The sequence below is a fragment of the Gobio gobio genome (genome assembly GCF_949357685.1).
Source record: "Gobio gobio genome assembly, chromosome: 18".
NCBI classification, from domain to species: Eukaryota; Metazoa; Chordata; class Actinopteri; order Cypriniformes; family Gobionidae; genus Gobio; species Gobio gobio.
The window spans coordinates 12337255-12349614 of record NC_137111.1 but is presented as its reverse complement, the minus strand read 5'-3'; the positions used below and the strand labels follow the sequence as shown (position 1 = coordinate 12349614).

General features: G+C 39.0%; 1 protein-coding gene across 2 annotated transcripts in view; it reads left to right on the top strand.

Moving 5' to 3' along the window:
- Positions 1–12360, top strand: part of sft2d1 (SFT2 domain containing 1) — a 51341-nt gene that overhangs the window by 28481 nt on the left and 10500 nt on the right. For both annotated transcript variants that reach the window (XM_079843151.1, XM_079843152.1), the window contains exons 5-7: positions 1414–1449; positions 1553–1611; positions 11644–11673. In XM_079843151.1, coding sequence (XP_079699277.1) covers positions 1414–1449; positions 1553–1611; positions 11644–11673 — 125 coding nt within the window. The remainder of the gene's footprint in view (positions 1–1413; positions 1450–1552; positions 1612–11643; positions 11674–12360) is intronic.

The window sequence follows — 12360 nt, the reverse complement described above, 5'->3', positions numbered from 1 at the left end:
TAGGTAGGTGGTATGTGTCAAAGTAATATCCACATGGATGTTATAATCAGACCCAAGGTTTTCCAGCAGAACATTGCCCAAAGCATCACACTGCCTTCGCCGGCTTGCAGCCTTCCCATAGTGCATCCTGATGCCATGTGTTCCCCAGGTAAGCGATGCACACGACCTGGCCCTCCATGTGATGTAAAAGAAAATGTGATTCATCAGACCAGGCCACCTTCTTCCATTGCTCCCGATGCTCACGTGCCAACTGTTGGTGTTTTCGGAGGTGGACAGGGGTCAGTATGGTCACCCTGACTGGTGTGCGGCTATGCTGCTCCATACGCAACAAACTGCGATGCACTGTGTATTCTGACACCTTTCTATCAGAACCAGCATTAACTTCTTGAGCAATCTGAGCTACAGTAGCTCGTCTGTTTGATCAGACCACATGTGCCAGCCTTCGCTCCCCACGTGCATCAATGACCCTGTCGCCGGTTCACCACTGTTCCTTCTTTGGACCACTTTTGATAGATACTGACCACTGCAGACCGGGAACACCCTACAAGAGCTGCCATTTTGGAGATGCTCTGACCCATTCGTCTAGCCATCACAATTTGGCCCTTGTCAAACTCTCTCAAATCCTTATACTTGCCCATTTTTCCTGCTTCTAACACATCAATTTTGAGGACAAAATGTTCACTTGTTGCCTTATATATCCCACCCACTAACAGGTGCCGTGATGAAGAGATAATCAGTGTTATTCACTTCACCTGTCAGTGGTCTTAATGTTATGCCTGATTAGTGTGTGTGTATATATATAAATATACATAGGAAACGGCTTGCTTAGGGCATAGCAGATATGCACATGGAGGTTAGCAGGGCAAAAGTAATCATTCAGCCTTTTACAGTCTCAAATCTGGATGGTCTTAAGGGGACTACAAGGTATTAAGAGATTCTGTAGTAATCCAGATAAATCACAGCGGAAAATCACTTTCTGTTATAATCAGTTTTTTTTCGGAGTCTTTTCACACTCACTCAAGCACAGCACGATATAAAGCTGTTGTAACTAGACTATCAAATTATTGCTACATATTTCTGTGCTGAAGTATGATGAGCTCTGTGTAGAATCTTAGACCTTAAAACGTTTTTTTTACATTTTTTATTGTAATACTCATTATAGATTTAAAACATGAAGTTCTTAACTATCTATTTAATTACTCTGGGTTATCACCAACTATGAAGAGAATGATAGAAATTTGGCTTATTTCATGAATATCATATTATCTGGGTTATTCCCATATTGTTTACCCCACCAGCTGTTAATAGGGTCATTATTTCCACATGTAATGCATAAATATCTATTAAAAATATTTTTGCTATGCCTCCTGGGCATTTGATCAGTCTCTTACCTTGTGTGTGCTCTTCCCCCAGCTATTCCTTGTGTTGACATTATGCGCAGTGTTTTGGGTAAGCTTCATATACAACAGGTTTATTGCTGATAATTGGTTTACTATTCACTTGAGAAAATGTACATTTACTCATATTTTTTTCTCTCTGTGTTGCCCTGCAGTGGAACAAAAAGGGTCTGGCGATCATTTTCTGCATTTTGCAATTCTTGGCCATGACATGGTAGGTGATCCTTTCAGACCATCCTGTCAAAAAGGAAAGAGAATGTGTTTACAAGGTTTCTTTCAAATAATACAATTATTATTGTTTGAAACAAACATTATCATTGTCAAACAGTTACATTTATATAGCGCTTTTCTAGGCACTCAAAGCGCTTTACATATAGAAGGGGGTAATCTCCTCAACCACCACCAATGTGCAGCATCCACCTGGGTGATGCGACGGCAGCCATATTGCGCCAGAACGCCCACCACACACCATATATATATGGGGATGATTAGGAGGCCATGATGGACAGGGGCCAATGGGCAAATTTGGCCAGGATGCCGGGGTTACACCCCTACTCTTTATCGAAGGGATTTTTAATGACCACAGAGAGTCAGGATCTCAGTTTAACATCTCATCCGAAGGACGGTGCTTGTTACAGTATAGTGTCCCCATCACTATACTGGGGTGTTAGGACCCACACAGGGTGAGCATCCCCCGCTGGACTCACTAACACCTCTTCCAGCAGCAACCTAGTTTTCCCAGTTGGTCTGCCATCCAGGTACTGACCAAGCTCAGCCCTGCTTAGCTTCAATGGGAAACCAGTCTTGGGCTACAGGGTGATATGGCTACTGGCGATCAAACAGTTATTTAATTATCGCGACAGGCCTACTAGAAAAAAAGGTTTTCAAGACAAACTTGGAATGCTGGCTTGACAAAGCCAAAAGCCAATTCACACTGCACCAACAGACACCGACCAATGCGGACAATCGTCAGATTACAGTATATCTCTTCTCAAACATTCCACAACATTTGCCGAAAACAAGCGGCAAACAATGCCAACAGGGACAACACACTGATCCAACAAAACTCGACAAAGTCTGTTACCACTGGTTTGCGTCTATCGGTGCAGTGTGAATTGGCCATTAAAAGTAAAAAAAAAAATATTACAAACGTACTGTTTATTATATATATATATATATATATATATATATATATATATATATATATATATATATATATATATATATATATATATATATATATATATATATATATATATATATATATATATATATATATATAATAAACAGTACGTTTTTAATAGCATTAAAGAGTTAGTTCACCCAAAACTGTCATCGTTGACTCTTATGTTTTTTCAAACTTGTATGAGTTTTTCATCTTTCTTTTTTTTTATACTAAAAAGAAGATATTTTGAAGAATGTTGGTAACCAGAAAAAAATACTATGGAAATTGATGGCTACCATCAACTGTCTGGTTACCAATATTATTCAAAATATCTTCTTTTGTGTTCAACAGATGAAACTCGTACAGGTTTGAAACAACATAAGGGTGGGTAAATGATGACAATTTCAAGGTCCAAAAAGGTATTAAAAACATTGTTAAAATACTCCAGGTAACACCAGTGGTTGAACCTTAATTTTAATTAGTGATGAGAATTACTTTTTGTGCGAAAACAAAATATTCTCGCCTGTGTCAGTCTTCTACACAGTTTCTCTCGAGGTCTACGGCAGCCGATGCTGTTCACTTGAGCACCGCAACGCATTTGCAGGAGTAGGACAGCGTAGAAGACTGGCACAGGCTAGAACGTAATGGTTGAATAACACAAAAAGTATTCATTTTTAAAGCATTTATACTCTTTCAGCAGTAAGCCTACAGTATGAAATAATACATTTTAATATAATAGTTTTAATTATAATTGATTCTTCACATTAAACAAGGGTAGAAGGGGAAAAACACATTTCAGTCTGATTGGCATCTGAATGTCATTTTTCCCTCAAACGTGCCCAAGCCCAGCCTGCTAACCTTCCATCTAAAGATAGTTTCATTGTACATGTGATCTCATGATATTTGTGTGACTGTATGTTTGTGTTATGTGTACATGTGTTTCATAAAACGTATCCTGGAAACTACCAGGCAAAAATGCTAAATCACTCTAGCTTAAGACCTGAGCTGAGCACTTTCGGTAGTGCTGTGCCCCGGGCACCTAAAACAAATTGGCAGCTTGTTCAGCTCTTCTCTGGAACCCTGCTGCCTGGGCATCTCAACTAGAGTTGGCAGATTACCTGTTAATTAAACCATGCATGCAGTTTGTCATCAATGTCTGGCTGCAGATTTAGAGGCAGGGGGTTGAGTTCCAGTCTTTGGCGGGATGAGGAAATGGGACAAAAATGGTGACAAATGAGAGGAGTGATTAGATTAGATAGATTGTGTGATGAAAATGGTGTTCATAAAGACTAAAGTAATAACAATCAAGAAACAAACTAAAGAATGGAAGCATTTCATGGTGTATGCTAAGGCAACAGTAACTAAATTTCACTGACCAAAAAGTTTCTTTCATATGAAGCAGCTTTCTCTTGGGCAACGCTGCATACATGCATGACCAAATTGAACCTGTTGTGAAATCTGTGTGTGGAAATCTTTCACCCACATACACAAAATTCCCAATTGCTTACATTCTATTAAAATTACCGGATTGTTCCACGCTCACGTGGGTTACCAGTATGAGTACACACAACAGGAGCTAGCGCAATTGACGATGAAAACCACATTGTAAGTTGATGAGTTGATTTATCCGTGTTATAATAATCTCTCGTTCATTGAGATTTTTAGATGGATGCTGAGGGTCAGGTAGAATCGGTGATCTCTGATCCAGTTTGTTTGCTGGCTTCCATGGCTGCAGCAATACACTGTGTTTTACCGCCAACTGGCAACCTGTGGTGTCTAAATACTATTGGGTAAACTGGTTGCGTGCGTTATTGCACAGGCCAAAACAAAAACAGATATTCTATAGAACGCACATTTTAAAGTAGAATAACTAGCTGTAGCATTTTTTTTTCTGAGAAACAAGTAGGTGGATTTAGCATGTTTCCTAAATATCTGCAAACATATTACGGTATTATCATGCTTTAGTAAAGTGAAAAACGTACATACAACACCTTTACACTTTGGCACTTAACTCGGTCTGCACTGTTTGTGCTAAGAAACATGAATGATACCTTAAATTGTGTGGCTTGTTGTGGAGAGGTGTGCTATTTATTCTATTTTAAGCAATCACACAATTTTCACCTGCTGGACGATAAGAGAAAAGAAATCTACAGCGGAACACTGAAGAAAGGATTTAATCAATATCTAGACACCAGAATATAGAGACTCGGCCAGTAAGCAACCAACCTAGAAACCGCATAGCAATGTCTTAGCAATAACCAAGAACACCCCAGCAATCGCATAAAAGCCATTGACTCCGTAGTAACCGCATTGTAGCTCCCTAGAAACCACATAGCAACGACTTGGCAACCAACAAGAACACACTAACAGCCACATAGCAACACCTTGGTAACCACCCAGAACTACTTAGCAATGCTCTAGCATCCATAAAGAACACCCTTGCAACTGCACAGCAATGCTTTAGCAACTCTCAGAGCCAGCTTCCAGTGTCTTTGCATTGTGGCAACAACATAGATAATTTTCTTAAGAAAATTAAAAAAAAAATCTACTTCTATTCAAAGGTGTCATGACATCATTTTTATTTTATTTTATAATATGTTCCTTGAGATTGACTTATAATGTTAATAAAGTTTTTTGCACAAAAAAAAGAAAACGGTCATACAGTATATTCGCAAAAAATATTTTCAACCCTCGTTCTCTTAAAGGGGTGGTAAAACACATTCTTTTGAAGGCTTGACTGTGTTTGTGGGGTGCACTGTAACGTGTTCATGCTTCGTTTAAAAAAAAAATTGCCTTATTTTTCATATATTTGACCTTTATTCTACACTGCTCTGTCCCTCCTTGTAAAACGGTCTGATGCTTTCCGGGTTTTATGAAGCCAGTCCCTCAAAAATACGCAGTGGGCTCTGATTGGTTAGCTGGCCCAGTGTGTTGTGATTCGCTAACCGCCTAGTGTACGTTTGTCGGAAACGTCACGCCCCTTACCGGAGACTGCTTGCGTCAATAAAACCACACCAATCTGAGCCCGAATCAGACCCAGAACATTTGAGTGAAGATGATCGAGCAGAACCTGTTCAGTCCTCAAGAGTAAAGACTGCGGATCTATAGTGATCGCTACTGAATGGCACTTTAACTTTTGTATTTTTAGAATGATTATAGCCAAATATCTGTCGCAAGAACTAACCCAAAACGAACACTAAGCACTGGCTTTAACTAGTAAGTTAGCCAAATCACACACAGAACCATGTTTAGCATGCCTGTAGATAAACAATACATAAAAGCTCTAATCAAAGAATCATTTACACTAATGTCAGGTTCGCTGTTGAGATTTTAACGTTAGTGTTTGTAACGTTAGGTGTTCGTCGGATAACGTTAAGTATGAATGAGCATTTAACAGACTGGTTTGCAGAACAGCGTTGTCATCTGTTTACTTCCTTGCTACAACCTATTACAGGAAAACACATCGATGAAAAATAAATCAGACTTACAGGTTGTGGCCCGTAAACAGCTTCTGTTTGTAAATCCAGCTTTCAGGACAAGCCGTTGTGCATATCCTGTATTGAACTCGCGAAGTTTGTGGAAGTTTGTGTTGTCCTCCGTGAAATGTGCAGCGCGCGCGTCGTGCATTCACGCACCGGCAGTGTTTTTTTCACGCAGCTGACGTTGTGCAAATCTGGCATTGAAATCGCGAAGACGGTGGATGTTTTCCTCTGTTAGATGTGCTTAGATGTTAGATCTCCTCTGCAGGGAGCCCTGCGAGCGCCTGATTCCCCGCTGACTCAAACACACGTGCATATAACATGCTGTATGTTAAACGCTCTGCAACGCACCCCCGTCCCAAGGAAGGCTGAACAGAGCAAGTACCCCAGACCTGCAATCCGGATGAATATAACAGCGTTTCCTCGGCATCGCGGCAACAACACTCCAGCCTAACTATACCACAACAGCGCCGCGATACAAAATGGCCTCACCCCCCCCCCCCCTTATTTAATATTCTCGGAGGAGGGGTTTATGTAAATATTGAGCCTGTTGATGTCACCAACCCTGGAGGAATGTGTGTAGTTGCCTGCTGGCCGTTTGCTGTAGTTCTTAGAAACTGATTTCTTTAAAAGCAAATATCTCCCTTTGCTTTAAACTTTGAACGTTGTAACTTTGCAGATGTTGTTTATGCTCAAGCAGCAACATTGCACGCTAGCTAAAGTTAGAATAGTGAAATCGTGGTTTACCACCCCTTTAAAACGTGTCTACACCGTACTCGACCTTTGATGCATCGTTCGCTCCACAACCGCTAGAAGCTGTCAACAATGGATGCGACAAAGCGACCATTGCAAAACCTTTGTCCTTCATGTCAGTACGTCATAAATAGAACACGGCATCTGTTTACTATCGGGTATTTGTTGTGTTGTGTCACGCTGGACGGTATACCGGTTCATACTTCATACCGAATACTGGTATTTATTTTAATGATATGAATTTTGACTATACCGGTATATGTCACTTAAACAACGTTCAGAACGAGGCACAGCGAGTCACTGTTTGAGAGGGGTCCCGTTTCACTGTTGCACTGTAGTGAGAGCACAGCTGAGATCGCATTACAGCCTATGGCTGAATCCGAAATCGCCCCCTAAAGCCTCATTCACTATTCCCTACGTTATCCACTTATATTGTTCACTTGAAGGAGTGAATGAAAACGAATGAGTGAATTCGGACAGCCGTTGTGTGTACATCGGATATACACTCGTTATAGCGGTGCAATGTGAGATTGAATGAGTGCACTCAATAACGTCCACTATGGTTTCGTTCACCACTACAAATGGCTGTCCCCTCAAATAATGCCCTATTTGAGGTTATAGGGGGTGATTTCAGAATCAGTCCTTGATTACAGTAAAGAATTCAAACTACATGCGGCATGCGAGAGAGAGCGGTTTCTGCGCGGACACCGTGATGAGATTAACAACGTTCTCCACATGGATCATACAGCACATATAGCCTATAGACCGGAGCGAGCACGTTGAAGTTTTTTTATGGACTTATTTTATATACTTTAATGCTCTAAACATGAACCAGCAGCGTGTGTGCGCACATATTTCATCACGTCTTCTTCAAATGAAATGTATGCAAAGGACACAGATACAACCATACGTCGGATCACGACCGCGATGACACGATGGATTATTCTGCTACACGGAAGACAATGATGTAAGTTAATGGAATGGGCAAAAAAGTAACTGCTTTATTCTTTCTGTGTTAAACTGTGTCGTTTGTTCAGAGACTGTAGTGCTCTTAAATGTATTGAAAATATCCTTAGACTTTATTAATGTTCTTCCGCGTCTCCCTCATTTTGGCAGTTCGTTTTTATAGGGTTAGATTTTTTTTAAATGCTTAAGGTGCCCTCAACTTTTTTTGGTGCTAAATATTTGGCCGTGGTCATATTTTAATATTCAGGTGTCTGTAATGAGCGTGTACTAACTCTAGTGTGGAATTTTTCTAGAATATTCACCCATGAAAGTAAAATAGGGCATTCTAGTCCATCTCCTGCAGTATTTCCTCTCTCAATTAGTAGAAAATGTAGTAAACACCTGGTCATGCATAGGGGGAAAAGAATACCGTCATATACCGCGAAACCGATATAATTTAGAAAAATACCATGATATAAATTTTTTGTCATACCGCCCAGCACTATCGTCATGCCACATACCAATGTAGACAACATCATTTTTATGATAACTAGGCTAAAGTATTATTGCATAAGAAAAATAATCTATAAATGATTTGTTGCAAACTCTCCATTACACTGCCTTGTTTACAAACATTATGTAGTCAAATTAGGGCTGGGCAAATTAACGCGTTAACGTGGGTGGTAAATTTTTTCAGCTTAACGCATTAAAAATATTTAACGCAAATAACGCAGCGTCCGTTTTTATATCCATTTTTGCCTAGCATTACATGATCACGCTCCTATTCATGTAAATGCTTCCAAGTGCGACAAGACACAAGAGAATGCGCTGTATGTCAATGTCCTGTCTGTGTGGCTGCGTCTCATGTCAGCTAATCGAGGGACACTCTGACACACACACACGACGCACAGACAGACTCGAGTCAGACTCCTGCTCACATCGAGTTCTCTTTTGCTCTTGAACAAACAATAACAACAACACAGAGAATTTTGAGTATTCTCATATTAGGAGTCTTAAATTAGTCAAATAACGTCTTAAATGAACTTAAAGAGTTGTGAGGAAATGAGATGCGCGGGACAGCGAGTCTGACCCGCGTCATGTTCGTCAGCGGCTGTTCTTAAAGTGACAGGAGCACTGATGATGCCTGTCATTAATGTTCATCAAAGAACAACGGGAAGAGAGAAAATTGTAGCTTTAATGATGATTAATCTATATTTCATTTATTATTCATGCAGTTAAGAAAGGCGTTTGATAACCATTACATTTCTGTATATGTCTAACAGGGAAGGCCACAGGTAAAAAATAATATTTATTATAATGGATTTATGTAAAGATTGTTTTAAGTTCACTTAAATTAAAAGTTGGTTTTTAAAGCCTAATAAATGTTGAAATTGGGAGCTTTCAGTTATACTGTAATGTAACGTCATTAATGTTTCATAGAGACATTAGTATCAGTGATACTGGCATCATTCATAAAAAGATGCCATTACAACACATATTTAAAATTTACTGTCTTTAAATTGTTTCTACATTAATTTGGAGAGTAACTGAAATTATTACAATATCAAAATATTAAAAACTTAAAATATTAAAAACTTGCGATTAATCACGATTAATTACAGAAAAAATGCGATTAATTAGTTACAAAAAATTTAGCGATTCCCAGCACTAAGTCAAATGCATTGAACAAACGAATGATCCTCTTATGTGATCCGTGACGCCAAAAATAAAACCTGATGCTGGGGACATTCTGAAGGCGGTACAGATGCTAACATGCTGTTTAAATGCGTTAAAGCAAACATTCATTTACGCTCCCATTTGTCCTGTTGTCGGGAGTAGCTCAGGTGTGTGGAGTATGACAGAAGTTATGATTATAGTGATTATAATGGGTTGTATTTGCATTTGACACAACACTTGTGTCCAGTATAGACAGGTGTCAGCTGTTAAGCAATTAAACGGCAGTTGGTGGGGCCTATGGTGCAAGGTATGTCTTGCTGTAGAGGCAAGCTGTTTGGAACGAGCCGTTTTTGGAGCTTGGTTACATAATGCTTTTTTTGTATTGAAGAGGAAATTTTATGGCAAAATGTCTTATGTCGTCTTGTATGTCAAAAAAAATATGTCATGAATCATGACCCCTGTTTTCAAAAGCTAACAATTGTGTGCCATGATCATTGTAGAACATCAGCACAAGCTAATTGATATTCATAAGCCATTTCAAAATAGTGACATCACAACCACCTCATCTTTGACCCTTTGAACTGTAAGTTTGTTCACACTTGGAGACCTCTTAAAGGCTATTTTCTGCCCAGAATATAAGGCAGAGATGAGCAGTATTCCCATGCCAGTAAAGCAGCTAAGCGGAACTGGGTAGCAGAAATAATCTGATCCTCTAAGCATGTCTTGACCCCTTCACTTGGCTACGAGCAGTGCACAGGTGCAGAACCAGGTGGACCGGGCTCACCGCTTCACTATGCTACACGACGAGAAGAATGTTATGTGTTTGTGGAGTGATTTTTATTTGCTACATTAAACCCAAACGTCTTAATATGCATCACACACACATGGTTTGTCTCAGTTAGAACTAGAAATTTTCTTCAAAACAAATGAAATGTTAATTTGACATAGCTGTGCCTGAAAGTTTAAGAAAAGTTTCAAAAGGCCTAGGACATTGAAGATTAATGTCCCATTATTTTTTGATAGATAGGCAGACAAATAGAGAGGGAACACTGTATGTGTGTGTGAGGATGGCCTTTCCGCACTCCTTGCTGCCAGTTTTGCACACGTCAATGGGCCAGGTTTTATTAGCCATGTAATTGCCGTCAGTTTCACTGTCAGGACATTCTCTTCTTTCACACTGTGACACAGACCACTGCCAGCCTTCCTTTGACGGCAATCACTCTGGCAACCACTTGAGCCACATGTATGAAGAGGATACTGAGAAATCTGTAGGGAGGATTCCTTGATGCTAGCCATTTCTGAGAAGCTGTCAGTACATCAGGGATTTGTTACACATAACTGACTTCAAATGAAATGCTAATCATGTTTTAGTCATTTTTTAGAAGTTTGTGTATATATTAGGGATGCACCGAATCCAGATTTTTTTAACTGTAAAAAAAAAAGAAAAGGAGAAAGAATAGGTAACATTATGCCAGGATGACTGACCTTCCTTTACCATACCTGAAGTTTCTGCATTTTGGCTGCTGTCTGTAGATTCCTTCATGCACAACTCGCATTCTTTCGTATAATGCAAGTGTGCTTTAATATTAATCAGAAGGTTTATTTTGAAATGCTTTTATCTTGTACAAAATGACACTTGTGGTGTTCCTGGGCAAAAATAACTGGCCTACAAAAATAGCTTATAAATCTCTCATTAAATGCTGTATTATCACCAATTAATGCATTCAATCTTTTTGTCCATTTGACAGATTTGTATTTATTTTTTTAAACTGACTGTAGGCACCATTGATCTGAGCTTATATTGTTCAAAAATGCCATAAAAAATTAAAAAAAATAAGAGATGCATTTAGTGTTCTGGAGCATCTTGGCACCCTAGTTCTGTTGTTGGGTTAGGGGTCTGTTGGATTATTCTTTATAACAATATAACAAATAATTGTGTTTGATTGGTCCAGCTGCTAAATCAAATAGAAAACAGGTATTTTAAATTGTAATAATATTTCAAAATATTAATGTTTTTACTGTTTCTTTCAAAAACACTTAAATGTGTAACTCACACTGTAAGCACATCTTCTATTACATAATTTCATTATTTTAAAAGCAAGCTATAACTGGCATCTATGACATACTTATGGATTTACTCTTATTTTCAGATTTTGTTTTTGAATCTATTCTAAGCTTTTAATGGGACATTAGGTATTAACACTGCATTTTTGTGTGTGTTTTTTAGGTACAGCATCTCCTACATTCCATTTGCACGGTAAGTAAATACCTTCTCACCAACTGTTTCATATTGTGTAGTTACGATTTTATATAATTTTGCCTACATTTGATTTAAAATCTTTAGTCAAATTTAGTGAATTTTTCATTATTTTATAGAGTAGATATGTCCAACACTGAAATCTGATTGGATGAGCTACATTTGTAGCTGTTGTAAAATAAGCCAGTGAGAGGCTGTGCATTACAATGATTTTAGCACAAAAAGTTCCACAGAAGCTAAACCTGGTATAGTTTAGATCAGTGGTGTTCAAATGGCGGACTCCGGCTTGGTTCCATCCAGACCATGGGACATAATTGCGTCATTTTACCGCTTCTACAGGTAAAAGTGAGTAGCGTGTCAAAACAATGGCGCTCAGTCGTATGATCTTTCGGTGCTACATCCATATTTTTATCTAGAGCCAAACTCCCTTCATTCAAGCCCTTTTTGCTCCGTGTGCATTGCTTCTCTCTCCTGCTAAAGACGTAAAGCGCCACATTAAGAGCTGCAGATGACGTGGTTATTTTTACAACAGTAGCAGAAACATGGTGAGAAATAGATGCTTTTGCTAAAACACTGCAGCAAATATAATTATTTTTATCTGTCATGCAGATGACTCAGACCGTTTAACTAAACCAGATTTGTGACGTTTACGTTTAGACATTTTGTATTTTTCCCATACATTTAGCG